This window comes from Meriones unguiculatus, chromosome 10, assembly GCF_030254825.1.
Source record: "Meriones unguiculatus strain TT.TT164.6M chromosome 10, Bangor_MerUng_6.1, whole genome shotgun sequence".
NCBI classification, from domain to species: Eukaryota; Metazoa; Chordata; class Mammalia; order Rodentia; family Muridae; genus Meriones; species Meriones unguiculatus.
The window spans coordinates 105,012,662-105,029,988 of record NC_083358.1 but is presented as its reverse complement, the minus strand read 5'-3'; the positions used below and the strand labels follow the sequence as shown (position 1 = coordinate 105,029,988).

General features: G+C 41.1%; 1 protein-coding gene across 1 annotated transcript in view; it reads right to left on the bottom strand.

Annotated features, from left to right (window-relative positions):
- Window positions 1-17,327, bottom strand: part of Wdr3 (WD repeat domain 3) — a 29,337-nt gene that overhangs the window by 5,452 nt on the left and 6,558 nt on the right. The window contains exons 4-20 of the mRNA XM_021649387.2: window positions 15,241-15,359; window positions 14,123-14,201; window positions 11,928-12,023; window positions 11,022-11,132; window positions 10,742-10,843; window positions 10,017-10,114; window positions 9,161-9,265; window positions 7,892-8,122; window positions 6,305-6,398; window positions 4,512-4,613; window positions 3,178-3,263; window positions 2,917-3,052; window positions 2,120-2,176; window positions 1,164-1,264; window positions 929-1,040; window positions 339-473; window positions 45-95 (exon numbers count right to left, since the gene is read on the bottom strand). Coding sequence (XP_021505062.1) covers window positions 45-95; window positions 339-473; window positions 929-1,040; window positions 1,164-1,264; window positions 2,120-2,176; window positions 2,917-3,052; window positions 3,178-3,263; window positions 4,512-4,613; window positions 6,305-6,398; window positions 7,892-8,122; window positions 9,161-9,265; window positions 10,017-10,114; window positions 10,742-10,843; window positions 11,022-11,132; window positions 11,928-12,023; window positions 14,123-14,201; window positions 15,241-15,359 — 1,815 coding nt within the window. The remainder of the gene's footprint in view (window positions 1-44; window positions 96-338; window positions 474-928; window positions 1,041-1,163; window positions 1,265-2,119; window positions 2,177-2,916; window positions 3,053-3,177; window positions 3,264-4,511; window positions 4,614-6,304; window positions 6,399-7,891; window positions 8,123-9,160; window positions 9,266-10,016; window positions 10,115-10,741; window positions 10,844-11,021; window positions 11,133-11,927; window positions 12,024-14,122; window positions 14,202-15,240; window positions 15,360-17,327) is intronic.

Sequence of the window (17,327 nt, the reverse complement as noted above, 5' to 3'; positions counted from 1 at the left end):
CGCTTGCAGTTACTGAATTCCTGTGTATCAGGAGATTTACTTACTGCTGGCTGGTCTTCTTTAGCCACACTCTCCTCATAGTCTGCTTCCCTTTGCTGTCAAGAGACACATAGGAGTTATAATGAGGGGAAAACACACCCTGCAGAGTGAACGAGGCAGTGGAAGGGCTTCTTTCAAAGCATCACGATGCCAAAGGCACCTGTGTCAACCAGGATTGGGTGGCACTGGTTTTGGAAACATCTCCTGTGTGGGTTGTGACTACACTGGACAGAAAACTTCAACAGGGGCTGCCTGTAAGTCACCCCCACCAGACATGAAACCAAACTTAAAGGTCTTACCATTTCCCTTTCTTCCTCAAGAATAAGAGGCTCTCTCGTTCTCTCCCAGAGTCTCAGCGACTTGTCATGAGAGGCTGATACAATGTAGTCTCCACTGGGGCTGACAGCCAAACACCATATTTCCTGGTGGTGCCCCTAGACAAAGAAAAACCAAAATGACCCAAGGAAGTCTAACTCACTCATTGCTTATTACCTGCTTATGCTAGCACGCAAGGTAAACATTCTTAAAGTACTGCGGAGGTTAGGATAAAAATGGCCCCATAGATCCATGGCGAATGGCAGTATTAGGAGGTGCAGTCTTGCTGGAAAAAGTGTGTCACTAGGGATTGAGTTTTGGAGTTTCAGAAGTTCAAACCAGGCCTAGTGGCTCAGTCTTTTCCCTCTACCCAAGAATTCAGATGCAGCACTCTCAGCTACCCCTCCAGTACCATGCCTGCCTGCATGCCACCATGCTTCCCACCATAACAGACTAAACCTCTGAAATGCAAGTCAGCCTTAAATAAGAGTTGCCGTGGTCATGGTGTCTGGTCACAGCAATGGGAACCCCAACTAAGACAAGCACCGATCAAGCAAAGCAGGCAAAGGTTTACCTCCAGCGTCTGGATGTGCTCAAACTTGTCTGCATCCCACTGCTTGATCTTGCGGTCCTTCCCAGCGGTGAAGAAGAGGTGAGACTTAGGTACGAAGCGTAGGTACATCACACTAAGGGTGGAGAGAAGATTGAGAAACAGCAAGTCAGTAAGCTAATGCACTCTATTCTCTGGAGCCTTCGATTTATTACTATCTGAGAACAGTAAGTAGATCCTTCCAGAAGGCTTTACCCACCTGTCATCGTGTGCAAAGAGAGACCTGTGGCAGTCCCCAAAGTCAAGACCCCAGATTTTCACATTTCTATCGGCAGAGCCAGTGGCTATTAGCGCCCCATCCTACGGCACAGAAACATAATATTGGTTCAATTAAACCAGACAGCTCAAAGTTAACCAGGATATTTAATTCTATTCATTTCTTTAAAAATATCAAAGTGGGGGGAAAAAATTCATCTCTACTGAAAATACCTGTGCTTGGATTTACAGAGCTTCTTAGAGCTTGGAAAGAGAAAGCATGATCTGTGACCCTTTCATAGACTGCCACAGAGCTGTGCCTCAGCATCAGGTTATCTGTTTACTCAGTTAAATAAGAAAAGGGTACAGTGATCTCTGAAAAGGGGTTTGTGGGGAGGACAGGAAAAGTAAATAGAAAATGAGGCTAGAAAAGAAACTACTAGAAGGTTGTATCCCTTGCCCCCATCACTATTCTCCCAAATGGTTCAAATGGGTGTGTTAATATGAGCATCTCAAAGCTGTGGAATCCATTCATTCTCCTTCGGTGCAAAGTAGCCACTTCTCAAACACGAAGTTTTAGTCATAATGACACAATGGAAAAAACTGACTCCCAAGACTGAGAGTATTTATACAAAGCAAAATGCTACAATGCTCAAATCCTCACGTATGTTTTCCTAGAGCACAAAGGGGGTACCTCTGAAAAGCCATGCGTTTTAGGATGTTCTACCCATTACGCTCTGGAAGAGCAGCAATCTACCAGAGGCACAGTGGGTAGTCAGAAGGACTTGGGCAGAATTTGTGGAACATGAGCATGTTTGTGCTATGACATAGAAGAGACCTGCGGCCTTTTAGAGGAGCTGCAGTAAACTCAACAGACGATGCAAGCGCTGCACAACCGAGCGGCACGCTACAAACAGAAAAGGCCTCGTTTGGAGAAGGCAACAGATAAACTTTACTTACGTGGGAAATGTCCATGCATATGACAGGCAGTTTGTGTCCATACAGTGAGAGAAAAAACTAAACATGAAAGAACAGAAATGCTTCATATTTGTCTACAAAATTCAATCTGTTACAGATAGAGCTGAATGTAAATAATACTTAACACATTTCTGAACTGTTTGCATGTGTCTACTATACAGAGCCTGTGTGGACTTGCCAATAACACCAAAGCCCAGTGAAAGAAGTCCAGCTCCCCAAAACATGCCTCAGAGTCTGGCCCCAACAGACATTCTGGGCTGGCTCTTTCACAAATTATCCTGGGGCCCAAGCCAGTCTTGAGACTTTGGGTACAAAGCCCAGTAGACTGTACCTAGCAATATTTTTAACATTATTAGCTATTAACAGAACAGATTTCTATCTACATATCTTCTGAACATAAACTAGCACTTTATGTAGTTTTAAACAAAACTGATGAATCCTGCAACACTATTTGGTTTTTATAGTACACTTAGTGATTTGATAAACATTTTAAAAATGCACTAGAGCTGGGCATCATCCCAGTTCTTTTTTCCTTCTATTGAAAATACTCTACTCACATATGCCCTGACTACAGCTTCTCCTTCCTCTGCTCCTCCCAGTTCTTCCTCCCCTCCCCTCCCATCCTGATCCACCCTCTTTTTTTGTCTCTCATTAGGAAAGAGCAGGCTTCTAAGAGATAATAATATAACAAAATAAGACAAGATAAAAACTATCACATGGGATCATCCCAAATTCTTAACGTCAGACAGAAAGACTATTCCCAGCCAAAACCACTGTACCTTTAAAGTGTCGACATAGAAAATCTTCACAGTGCAGTCCAGCAGAGACACGGCCAGCAGCTTTTGATTGGGAGAATAACTGACGCATAGGACATCTTCGTCTAGTTGCAAGGTTCGTGTCTGCTTCACAGAAAGTCTACCCAGACAGTATCAAGAAAAGATAATACATGAGAACCCCACAGACACGGTTCAAAATGACACAGAGAGGCACACAAATCAACAGCTCTCCATTCTAAAACCCACACACAAATGTCCACTCACCTCTTTTGGGTACTATTTTTATCTGTCACCAACTCAAAATCCCAGAACTTGACAGCTTTATCAGCACCACCTGTCACAAAGCCACGCTGAAAATCAAATGACACATCAGTTAAAAACTATTTTAGTAAAAACAAAAACAAAACATTTTAATACAAAATCTTTCCTAAGTACACACATCAAAATAGTCTAAAACTTTTTACTTAATGGTGGATGATAAGAATTAAGAAAAGTATGGCCACCCCTCACTACTACTTCCATTACCAAAGACCTCATTTGAGAATGCTAGCAGAAACTAGCATCATTAATAAAGCCTTTAGGGAATAGTGTAGTTCCCCGCCCCCCCATTTTTCAACTTCACCTATGGGGGCAGAAGTCAAAAGAACTTGCTACAAAGCAGTAAGATTAGTTTAAACACATATCAAGTGAATAGTCTGTTTCCCATGTTCCCCTGCAGCGTCCCTGCTTCAAACACATTTGCAGTGGTTGTTTTCCAAATGAAGAAAAATCAACTGCAGTCTATTCAGCCCCATCTCACAGCAAAATATCCACATGTACTTTATACTAAGTGACATTAGCCACTATAAACTCTGTAGTTTTTCCAAATACATATACTTTCAGTGAATAAAGGATTGCTGTCATTGAGAATATTTGGATAAAAGCCAAAGTACTGTCAAAATACAAAACCAAACCCCAAACGCAAATGTCACAGCAGTGTCTCCATCAGGATCAGCCTGATGTTCTCCAGTGGACACAGCACTATGAAGGCAAGTACTTATTACTGAGTCATGCGGCTCACATATTTGCTGAAGAATTTCCCTAGTCACTGAACTAAAGAGGGACAGCAAAGCATAGTTCACCCCATGCACTATGCTAAGATAATGTTTCCCTCTATAAAGTACCACAGACTGTCATCTAAAAATAAGCCTTGCCTGAGTGCTGGAGAGGTGACTCAGTGGTTATGAGCACTGGCTGCTTTTCCAGAGGACCTGGGTTCAATTCCCAGCACCCACACGGCAGCTCACAACTGTCTGTAGCTCCGGTTCCAGCAACACCCTCATTGATAAACATTACATTAAATGAATAAATCTTATTAAAAATTAAAAAAGGCATGCTGCCGAGGATCAAAACCAGCTAACCCAGACTTGATTCTGCAATGGCATCTACTCACATTACAGGTGTGTGAGATGATACCTTTGGGAAATCTAAAGATCAGACACATGGTAGGGGGCTTTCTTTAATGTAACCACAAGAGGAACCTTTCTTAGGCAACTAAACTTAGCAAGACTGGACAATGCAGCCAGAGCGCCAAAGCCCAGAGCTTCAGATGTAGTTACCTGATCTGGAGAAAGAGACATGGACCACAAAGCTCCATCATGGGCCGCTATTGTTTCCAAGAGATTGCCGGAGGCCAGGTCATAAAGCTGCAGATTTCCTGTCTAGGAAAGAGAACAGAGTTGTAAGAAGCACATCTACAGACTTCATGATTCATGCCTACAGTTTAGAAAAGCAACTACAGTGAACAATGTGGTCAACTGCTCACAGTTGTATCCCTTACCTGAAGACATACTGCTCCCCTCTGAAACACAGTTAACCTTAGCTGGCCTGCTTTCATACATAACTACGGAAAGAGCAACCTGGTAGTTCCTGACTCTGCTGCTTTCACTGATTCAACAACTTCAAAAGGGAAATACCACAGCCAAATCCAAACAATTAAAATGGAAACTTAATAGCCCTTAAAGTTTCAGCTACACATTAAGTGGAACACTCAAGTTGTTTAACAATTTTTCCCCATTGGTTTTGTTTTTTGATTTCTGCAGTACACTGACAAAACTAGAACTCTCCCATGGTTCTTGCCTAGACGTCTGTATATATCATGACCGTGGTATCATATTAACAGACATGGGCAAAAGCCTGCGAACTCCATGAACTTCTACACAACACGGCAGACAGTGGAAGGAAGGGGCCCTAAGCCCCACGCCTGCCTCTACCCAAATCTGACCACTACAAAGTTTATCTCCAGGAGTTTGTTTTTTTAGAAAATGGAGTTTGTCTAACTAGCATCTGAGAGACGTCCTAAAGATCACAAGAGCCATGAGGTAACTTCTCTACCATCTGGCCAGGAACCACACAATAGCCTTCAAGCAGTCCTCAAAGCGAAACTTGACACACTTTCCCAACCTCAAACCACACATGGACACATGTTGAAGGATAGATGAGAAAATGAACGAAACTTTCAATTGAAATGTTATTTCCAACAGGACCTGAAACTCCAACATTTCATACTTCTTGCTCTGCAAGAAACAGCCACTGTGGCTTGCTGGTTTCCTAATACAGTGTATGCATATTTGACAAGGGATAAGGATGACACATACTTGCAAAACACCCCACAAACTGAGTACAGTCACAACACTTGGGAGGCTGAGAGAGGAGAATCATGAGTTTGAGGCGGCCTGAGCTACAAAGAAAATCCCTGTCTCAAGACAAATACATATCCCATAAACCTTACGGTTTTATTCTCACTACTCGCTTTTGCTGTGACTGGTCCCAGTTTATTGTGCTCTCTGAAAAAAGCAAGGCTAACAGGACTAAAGCAATTTTTGCAAAGATTGCAAAGTTACTTAGTGGCAGAGTATTCAGACGGGGGTGTGCAAGTGTCCTCATGCCTATACAGGTGAAGCAGCATTCTCTACGAGATGTGAAAGACAATCTCAATTCAAATCTGTGTTTGCTCATGGCCGTCCCAAAACTGTTTTGAGTCTAAAAATGAAGACTTGGTTAGCCTGGTTTTGAATTACCATGCTCTGTCAAACATGACAACAGGTTTTATTATTTAATACTAATGTATCTTACCATCAGTTAAACATAACTCCATGCATTTATAAGATGCATGTAGAGATAATCATCAAAATGCCAATGGCAGTTACTCAGTATTGACTTTAATTAATATTCTTTGTAATTATACAGTTTGCTATCTTTTAAACAAGAAGATATAGCTTTAAAAATACCAGAAAGAGTCAACAAACTATTATCCACCTCTAATCTATTAATCACCATATGCCCTAAAAAAAAACAAAACCAATTTCCCAAGTATCTCTTGAGATGCTGAGTAGAAAAGTGCCAGGTTTACCTTTGTTCCTATGACTACCTGCCTATCACCAGGAACGAAGAAGGAGCATAAAGCATATTCACAAGGCATCGTGCGGATACACTGCAGAGTAGACCTACGAGAAAGAAGGGCAGGGAGTTAAGGCTAAAGGAACCTCTCTTCCCTCTTAGAAGTCAGCGTTTCAGCACACTGAGCCACACAGAGATTGACTCGCACTCATATTAGTCAAGGAGGAAAATAGTATGGACCAAAGCTGCATTTCTTTGGAGAGGAAAACTACCATAACAAAGAGATCATACAAACAGAGTAAAGCAAAGCATAAGCTGGAACCAACATGGCCCAGTCACTAAGGCCTAGGAGAGCAAAGAGAGTTTCGGGTTGAAATGGTATATCTTTACCAATAGCTGAAAGTTAGTATTATTATTTCTATTTTAAGTATATGCATATTTAGTATGCATGTACATCTGTGTATCATATACATGTATTGCCTGCAGAGGCCAGCAGAGGGTATCAGATCCCCTGGAACTGGACTTAAAAAATGGTTATGAGATAGCATATGGGTGCTAGGAATTGAACACAGGTCCTCTGGATGTGGATGAGAAGCCACTGTTCTCAACTTCTGACCTCTCTCTCCAGGCCACAAATTCATTTAATAGGGCTGTAAATAGTTATTCATTCAGCAAATGTAGTCATATGCCTCTCAGCAATGTTCTGGTCCACAACAGACAATGCACTTGGCAGTCCTAGTAAAATTATAATGGAGTTGAAACTTTTTTCACTGTAGTGCATTGTGTGTACTTACATTTTTTTGGTGAAGCTGATGTATGCAAAGCCACTGAGATGACAGGTATATAAAGTACAACACATGACTGTGATAATGTATAGTATATAACAGTGATATTAAGTGTTACTGATTTTTATGTTTAGTATAATTGTAAAAGTTTTCTGTAAAATAGTATGCTCTGTTACGCCCGCCATAGCCTTGCATACTTAGTGTTTACTATACATGGATACAGACATAGCTAAATAAGCAGAGATAATGAGAGCACAGAGAATATTCTATATGCTTCCAGTTGTTCATTAAACTAGAAGGCAGTATCAACTTTCAAGTATTTGAATTATCTGAGGTCTGAGAGAAAAAGGAAAGTGGTCAAACAGCCAAGGAAAGAAAAGAATGATGAGACTTAATGTAAGTTTCTGATGGCATTACACTTGATTAAAAAGGGGCAACGACTTTATGTTTCCTTCTAGCCAAATGCAGCCAAAGCTTTAGATGAAGGAAAAGCTTGGTTTTTATTTTTTCATTTTATTCATGGGGAGGATTAGGCACATACATAGGGGAGACAGAAGTCAGCTTGCAAGAATCAGTTCTCTCTTTCTACTATGCGGGTTCCAAGGGTCAAACTCAGGTCCTTAGTGGCAGTCTCACCAGCCAAAAATTTTGATAAAAGCTCTGTAGACCAATGGCCAAAATGCACCAACTGTATCTTCTGACTGAACTGTACTTAGGTTATTAAGGATAAGCGCCAATCATCAACAGTATGAAAAATACTTCAAAGAAAAGGCAATTCTACTGGAGAGAGGTACAGGAAATATCACTTCACAGACCTGTTCCATATCTTAATGGAATCTGCTGCAGCTGAAAGCACAGCTATATTATCCGAGCTGAAGGACAAAGTGCGCACATCGCTGCGATGGCCTCCAATGGTGATCCTGCTTGTCCTGACAGGCTGAGGGGTTGGCAAGGATGCATTGAGTGAATACAGTTCCACCAGGTTGTTCTGCAGCAGGAAGACTGCCTTTAACTCTCCTTGAGGTGAATGAATCAGGTCAAAGGATCTGCATGGGAGAGTCATCACAAACATTCCAGCTACTGTCTTGGCTCGTGAAGTCAACATTTGCTATAAGAAAAGCCTAGTAATATTCTAAATCTATATATAGTTTAACCACACATATAGAATTTTAGATACAATATTGTTCTGGGTATTGAGCAACAGTTAAGCCTATGCTTTAAAATATTTTACCAGCCGGGCGCAGTGGCACATACCTGTAATCCCAGCACTTGGGGAGGCAGAGGCAGGCAGATCTCTGAGTTTCAGGCCAGCCTGATCTACAAAGTGAGTCTAGGACAACCAAGGCTACACAGAGAAACTGTCTCAAAAAACAAAACAAACAATGTAAATAATTACTTTTGCTTATTTGAAGGTGTGTGTGTGTGTGTGTGTGTGTGTGTGTGTACACATATGTGTGGACCACAGCATGAGTGTGGAAGTCAGAGGACAACCTGAAGGAGACAGTTCTTTCCTTCTACCATATGCATCCTAGGTTGTCAGGACTGGCAGCAAGCAACTTGCTTCACACCTGTTGAGCCATCTCAGAGAGCCACAAGCACAGGCTTTTGTTTGTTTGACTCTCAGGACAGGGTACACAAGGGTGTACCCTTGGCCTCTGTGTAGTCCTGGACTTGCTTTGTAGACCAGTCTGGCCTCTAACTCACAGAGATCTGCTTGCCTCTGCCTCCCTGAGTGCTGGGATTACAGGTGTGAGCACTGCATCAGCTAAGCAAAGGCTTTTAATGTAAAAACAAACAAACAAACAAACAAACCAAAAAAAAAAACCCTTGGGCTCAGCTCTTAGTATTGATATACTCTGTTTCTGTGTTGTGCTGTACTTAAAACACTTCTAAAAGAAGAATATGCACTTTTTCTTAATTGGCAGCCTGATTCAATAAAGTTAATAAAAAATGGGCACATGGGCTTGTGTGACATGATCACCACCTTCAAATGTAATTCACACACGTTGGCAAATACCATGACAATGCCAGGGATACTTGGTGGTTTCTTGCTCTGTAACACTTCGACACTAATCTTCACTCACTTGATCTTGGCAGAGGTCTTGATATTGGCCACCCGATGGATCTCATCCTGCAGAGTCATTGATACACTAGTCTCAGGGTCCTCCTCCCCGTCGGCAGAGTTCAGTCTGAAAAGGAAACCACACTGTGGTCCTGGGACAAACAAAGTGGAGTGGTTCTGGGGGAGCAGCCTGGGCACCAGGATTACCCCGAGAACTGAGTGAGCAAAGTCCACTGAAAGCGTTACTCTTAGTAAAAAGATTTGGAATGCAACAGGCCCATAACATCTCCTGCAACGAATGTCATCCAAATCAATGCACAGAAGTGTTTCTGACAAACTCCTCTAATTCTACTTTCTCAACAAGTCTAACCTGCAATTAGAGTAACCCATCATGTGCACCAGCACACATCTCAAAACATCTGCCAGTAGATGACTTAATCACTTTAAATTTGATAAATTGCCCATTAAGGGATTTCTTTCTTTTCTTTTTCCCTAGTGTGTTTGTGTATGGAGGCCAAACATCCACACAGGATGTCTGTCTTCCTCAGCCATGCTCCACTTTGAGACAATGTCTCTTAGGGAACCTGGAGCCCCTGGCTCTGCTCCTGGCTGGCCAGCAAACTGCAGCTAGGCTCCTGTCTCCACTTGCCCAGCACTGTCATAAAGATAATCCCAGTGTTTCTGACTTTAAAATCTGTAGTCTGCTTCTATGTGGGTCTTAGTGCAACTGAGAAATGTGTTTGGAATAAAGAAGTAGGAATCAAAAATCAAAAGCTTGTGGACTGGTACCCCACAAATTCTCTAGTTTTTAGCTGTAATAAATAGTCAAGTAAATGTTTTCTTTAAAAGTCACAGTATTAAGTATTAAAAACAAGTACCTTGCTTTCTTTCTAGCTTTCTTCAGTTTCTTATCCATTTTCTTCTGAACTTCTGCTTTGGAAAGGATACAAAATACTTCTAGCACAGAATCAGTTCCCTAGGAAGGCAGAGGCAGACAGTGTGACCCTAGGACAGGCAGTTTACAATTTAGCTTAGACCTGGAAAGAACTAAATAGCAACATTTATTTGTCTTCCCTTCCTGGCCAGGTCACCGTGAGCAACAATCTCTCCAAATTTGTTGTCTTATCTATAAAGTGGGAATACTTTATAAGGTTCCTGTTCAATATTCCTGTAATGGCCAAACAGAGCCTGCACCTTTACACTGATGAGAAAAGCTAGCAAATAATAAGAGGTTATTAGTAATAATGAATATACTCACTTTTGGGATATTATGAATGTTGTGCTGGGACACGAGACTGTATGTATATATACTACATTTTAAAGTGTGTCTGTGTGGACATGTGCTTGCAGAGACCAGACATGTCTATCTAATCGGATCCCCTAAAGCTGGAATGACAAGTGGCTATAAACCACCCAACATGGATGATGGGATCCAATCTAGGTCCTCTGCAAGAACAATGCTTGGTCTTAATCACTGAGCTATCACTCTAGACCCATGTTCTGAATTATTAATAGTCAAAAGAAAAGTCCATGCCCACAGTGAATTATGAAGGAATGACTATTTAAAGGAACAGTCTTACTGTTTTCTAAGCCCATAACTCACATGGCAAGCAAGAATCCTGCCTGTCTTGTCCACAGCGAGGTTCACAACTCTGTCCCTTCCTTCCCGCATTATGGAACCAGCTTTTTGGCATGAAAGGATGCGCTACAGAGGACACAAGAGAACATGGAGATTAAACAGCTGTTCTGTTAAATCTCTGAAAAGACATAAATTTAATATATGCAGGTGATAAAACACTTCCTAAAATGATCATTGGAGATACTTAGAATCTGCTCTTCCCTGCCCTACTACTCAGCCCAACTGAAGAAACAAAGTACATTACATCTTCAGACACTTCTTCCACCTCAAGGGTGCCTTCCTCTGCTTCAGGTGTGTCCTGTATTCCAGGATACTCTCTGGTTTTCTTAGGCTCTGGTTCTTCTGGGTCATCAATCTATTTTATAAACATAGAAAAACAAAAGTTAAAATGTCTCAGGGGATGACTTTTAACCCCAGTGACTTAGAAGTCTCTCTTATAAGCACTTACATCTTAACTGGTGACCTCTGATAAACTTCAATATCGAGTTTCAACAAAACAGCATTCATTTTCATAACACTATCACAGTGACTGTCCATTATATGAGGACTACATGTGAGTAGATAATAGCATAAAAACTAACAGCTTAACTCTTTCTTAACTTAAAGATTTTCACTGTGTAGGAGAAAAGATATTCCAGAAAGTCTGTCATTGGTACCGCTACTGGCACAGGCAGTGTGAAGTGCGCTACAGTTTCTCCTTGAATACAGAAGAAACAAACGCTACTTAAGATATGCAAAGCCCATCACAATGGCTACTGGTTAGATGGCTATATACTAACTCCAGCGAAGCCTAAAGTTTACAATCACCCCATGCCCCAATACACAAAACTTGAGAATCACTGGAAGTCTCCTGAGACTATATCTCTGCACAAAAATGCATGTATCCTACACAGATTGTTGTCTGAAGAGAAAGTCCTCTAAAGTACACCCACATATGCCCAGGAATACAAGGCTAAAATGCTACAACCTAAACACTATTACCAGAAGCTATAAGCCTAAATCTCTTTCCAGCTCAAATAAACCATAACAAAGAATGCACAACGAGGAACTCTTTGTTCAGAAGTTACAAGTCATCAGTGTGAGAACTCCTTCTACTACAAATCTGAGCTGTGAAAACACGAAATTGGCCATATCTGAACCCAGTGGTCACCTCGTGCAGGTAAGCAATGTCCCAGGCTCTCAGCTCACTGTCTGCAGCCCCAGTGATTAGTCGCTTTTCTTCTGAAACCAGAACCAAGCCCCACACCTAAGAATACAAAACAGGTCACACAGAATCATTTTAATTCTCCAAGAGTCACAATGAAGCACTGCAGAAGTGGTCGTTCACTATGATGAAGTTTCTCTGCATTTCAAATCTATGAAAAAGTGTATTAAGGCAATTCTTTCAAAATTCACTAACAGAGAGAAACACTTTTCCAGAGGGGAAATGGCCTGTGGTGAACCTGTTCATGTGGCACCGGGAATTTCTCTACTTTCTTACTGTCCTGCTTAGATAGGAGTTACTCATCACAAATCCTCATTACAGTCCATGACTCGGGGTCTCATACTTGTTTTTGGCAAGTATGTCAGGCAAATAAAAGATGCCTTAGTCATGTCTACTGCATAATTCTCACCCATTAGCACCCAAAAACTAAACAGCAGAGACACAGTAACACTGCTGCTCATCAGTTTTCACAGAAACACTTTCCATATCATTATTACAAGTATTTTTGAAAGCCTCATTAAAAAGAGAGGCAAAGATATTAATTAAATCATTTGAAGTGAAAATATTTTTTTAATTGACATGCTTTTTATTTCTCTTGATTAAACAGGTAAGAGTAGAATAGATGGATGTCATGTGAACATGTCTTTACACCTTTAAGACCCACTCACCCCCAGCCCCCGCCAGAAACCAGGTAGTATACCACATACACCTGTCATTCTGATGATGGGGAGGCAGGGAGCAGTGTCAGGAGTAAAGGTCATTCTAAGCTACATAGTGACTCTGATGCCAGCCTGGGATACATAAGATCTTATATCCATTTTCTTTCACTTGTTTTGTTTTTTAAGAACAGCATTTCTCTGTACAGCCTTCGCTATCCTGGAATTGCTTTGCAGACCAGGTTGGCCTTGAACTCACAGTGGTATGCCTGCCTCTGCCTCCTTGAGTGCTGGGATTACAGGTGCGCAGCACTCCACCTGGCTAAAAGACCCACTTGTAATCTGGATCTTTGAGGTGGGAAAATGATAAACCTTTAATTCAGACCTTCTGAGGTGGGAAGATGCATGTTTAATCCGCTGACACCTTCACTGGCATCCTACATAAAGGACATGGAAGAAGGAAGCTAGCTCTCTTTGCCTGCTTGCTCTGGCTCTCACTAGCAAGCAAATCCATTTCTCCCCTGGCATTAGAGCCCACTTCTTCAGGATGCTGGTGTCTATGGAAGATCAGCTGAGACATACCAGACTCCTGGACTGAACAACTAATAAATTCTTGTACCTTCCATTTGTAGACAGCCATTGTTAGACTATCTGGACCACAGCCTATAAATTAATAACTTCCTTTCTATAATGTATATGTAGACTCATTCTGTATATTCTGTTCCTCTAGAGAACCCTTACTAATACAACAGTTATAGGTAGGTCTAATTAAGATGATGAACTCAAAGGTTACAAGCCCCCCAGGGCTAATATGTATGAGACCACAGACGCTGCCACTGTTCCAGCAGTTGGCACCGCTTCCTCCCAGCTCATCTCACTGTCAAGACAGCACACAGGTTAGTATGAGCAGTAAGAAGAACCAGGAAAGGCCAGAGGAGAAATCATCTTTTGTTGCATGATATTTGATGTTTGATCACATTGTGAACTGTAAAATCCTTTCTTTTGTTTGGTGTGGTTCAGCCCTAACACACCTTTAACCTAAGAACTTTCTCTTTATTGTAAACAGGTGATTATTGTGTGGCTCAGCCCTAGCACACACCTTTAATTCAAGAGCCTTCTTAGATAAGATTTAATAGTTAATCCTAGGTCAAGAGGCCAAGCAAGAAACCGGCTGACAGGGATTAAGTAGAAAAGGAAGGGCATTGAATTAAAGGATATTTAAGACAGCATGGAGAAAAAGGAGATTTTTGAGCTCTTTGGTGTTCAGCTTCTGGCCTTTTCCTTCTGGAACACTGGCTGAGTAGCAAGGTCAGCTAGATTCTTTCTCTGCCTCTCTGAGCTAGTAGGCTTTCACCACAGAATCTGGCTCCTGAGTCTTTATTGGTTATATTGAATGACTGGGATTTTTTTTTTTTTTTTTTAAATAACAACAATCTTTTGCTTTTTGCTTTGTCATTCTTTTGGAGCCCATGACCCAACACATACCTCAGTTCGATGGCCGACCATTGTTTTGAAGCAGTGCTGGTTATCAAGATCCCACCACTTTACCAAAGTATCTTTCCCACTAAAAGAAAAACCGGGAAAAGAATCTTAGTAGGAAGACTCATTAAACTAACAAAGGGTGTGAGTAACTCATTTGTTGTTTAGAAAAACACAGCAGTAATGTTGGAAGCTACTCTTTTGTGAGAAGGAAAGAATGACAATTCTCCGTGTGGCCTCTCTACCACGAAAATAAGGAGCTTCACTCCCCCCCCCGCCAACCCCCACAAACACACTGTCTACCACTGGAACATCTCAGACCTCCCAGCTCCCTTGTCCTCCACCTCATCGGCTTTTCCATACTGAGAACACCCTGCATGCTCTATAGAGCCTGACTCCTGATCCACATCTGCACAGGCCTGACCACGTCCTCTGATCTCCATGAGTCAGCAGCTGCTCTATGGCCTCTTTGCCCACTGCTGGTGTTCATCCCACACAACTCTACGGTAACTTATTTAAAGTTTACCAATTCAACGTTCTCCATAGAATCAAAGCCACGCTCTTCTTGCATCATCCTCAAAACCTGTTTATTGCCCTAGTACAGGCGTCTCCCCACCCCCTGTCAATTGAAACAAATCTTCCTGAGCCACTACAATGCTTCTTCTCATTACTACATGACAAACCTTATGATCTTAGTCTTCCTTGAATGAAGGCTTTACAGCCAGTGGTTATATTAGGCTGAACCATATGTAATTAAAAATATTTGATCACTTTGACATAACAAAAATAAAATTTTCAAATGGGTCAGTCTAACAGAGGTTCAATAGATCTATGAAGCACATTTTTCTCAATAGGCAGGCGTCAAACACATAGCTTGGCATTCTGCTTTCCTGACTTCTATGGCTCTAGGAGATAAACGTCCATTCTACAGGACAATCTAGAAAGAAAATTTCAACATGCTGTACTCATTGCATAACTCTAGCACTTGAGAAGTGGAACAGGAAGAGGGGGAAGGGGAGTTAGAAGCCTAGGAGAAAGCACTGACACACACAAGCCTGAGCACAGCAGAGAGCAACAGTGAGGCCAACTCCTCTTCAAAACCCCGAAACTCATCATGTCTTTACCTGGTAACCAGCAGATTCCTTTCTCGTAGGAAGAGAGCTTGTGTGACAGCATCCTTGTGTCCCTTTAGACGGTAGAGGCCACTTTCATTGATCACATCCCAAATAATAACATCTGTATCCTTGAAGGATAAAGTGAAACACAAGAAAAAACATTTTTCTTACCACAAAAGGCCAAACTTGATGAATAACGGGAATCAATCACTACAAAAGTAATATGCCATCCTGCACAACTTGGAAAGCAGGTTAGACAACAGCCTACTCCTGCATCCAGGAATAATGAGCAGATACAGTATTTTACACTGTTTGGTTGCATTTACATGAGATCTTCAGGTATTTTCTTATTAGAAAACAGAGCTCTCTAGGTATGGCGGTGATCCCTTGTAGTTCCACTCAGGACAGCTGAACAGTCCAGTGAGACTCCACATCAGAACACCAATCAAAATAAAGAGAACAGTCCATGCTGTGTTCAGCTTGAAACTGTCCTCTTATTTGGTGCATCTGATAGTTAATTCTGCTGTACTCTGATTTCTAGTATCACAATTTATGTTGTTTATCTTATACATGTGCATCAATTCCATTTTTCTGTTACCATAAATATGTGAAACTGAAAATTCACATGCATAAATCTTTGTGCATTTATCTTAGTACAAATAAATATAGTTTGATGCTTTTGGTTAAAAGATATGATTGCCTTTACAGTTTTAGAGAGACAGCATTGTAATAGTCCTGAGATTACATTATCTATAAAACTATCAAAAATCTGTATGAGAAGACTAGCTTCCTGTCTGTGTATCTGGGTATTATCATATTTCGGTAAATCACTGCCAATTTCCTTCCTTCAGCGAAAAATGCTTGGTCTTCATATCCATTTTAACTTGTTTTTCTGAGCACTAATATTTTTGTTTCTTTGAGATGGGGTCTGATGTACCCCAAGACCGACTCAATTTCACTATGCAGCCAAGGGTGACCCTGAACTTCTAATCTACAGTCTTTATCTCCTAAGTGTCAAGTTTATAGGCTTAGGACAAGCTTATGTGATGATAGGGATAAAGCCAGGAATTCCTAGATGCTAAGCAAATATTCTACAAACTAATGCTATTTTTTTTCCCCACAATCTGTGGTGAATAGTGGCCATCATTTCTTTAAAACTGTTGACTTGTTTTTTTCATTGATGTTATCTTTTACATGTTGAATTTTATATCTTATTTTACAAGTCTAAAAGGTAGATGATAGTTTTGTTGTTGTTTTTAATTTTATGTGCATGGGTGTGAGGGTGTCAGACCACCTGCCACCTGGAACTGTTTACGGACACTTGTGAGCTGGCATGTGAGTGCTGGGAGTCGAACCCGGATCCCTTGGAAAAGCAGACAATGTTCTTAACCACTGAGCCATTTCTCCAGCCCCCTAGATGATAGTTTTTATTAAATATTATATTCCCCCCTTTTTTACACTTTTTAAAGGTAAAAATTTTAATGTCTTAAACTCATGTTTCAAATCTATCAATCTTTTCTTCTTTGTTTTTTTGAGACTTTCATATAATAGATTTTGATCATATTCTTCCCCTCAACATTCTTAGCCACCCAACTCCATGGTTTTTTTCCTTCTTTAAAAAAAATAAAACCAAACAACAAAAAGGAGAAAAACAAAAAAACAACCAGAGCATGATTTGTGTTGGTCAACTACACCTGAGCATGGGGCCTGCCTGAAGTCTGGTTAATATACCCAATGTCACTCCATTGAAGAAAACTGATTTTTCCTCTCCCATCAGCTACAATTACAAATAGCTCATCTCTTCAACATACGGAAATCCATCAATGTAATCCACTACATAAACAAACTGAAGGAGAAAAACCACATGAACATCTCCTTAGATGCCGAAAAAGCATTTGACAAAGTCCAACACCCATTCATGTTTAAAGTCTTGGAGAGATCAGGGATACAAGGCACATACCTAAACATAGTAAAGGCAATATATAGCAAGCCTATAGCCAACATCAAACTCAATGGAGAGAAACTTAAATCAATCCCACTGAAATCAGGGACAAGACAAGGCTGTCCATTGTCCCCATATCTCTTCAACTTAGTAC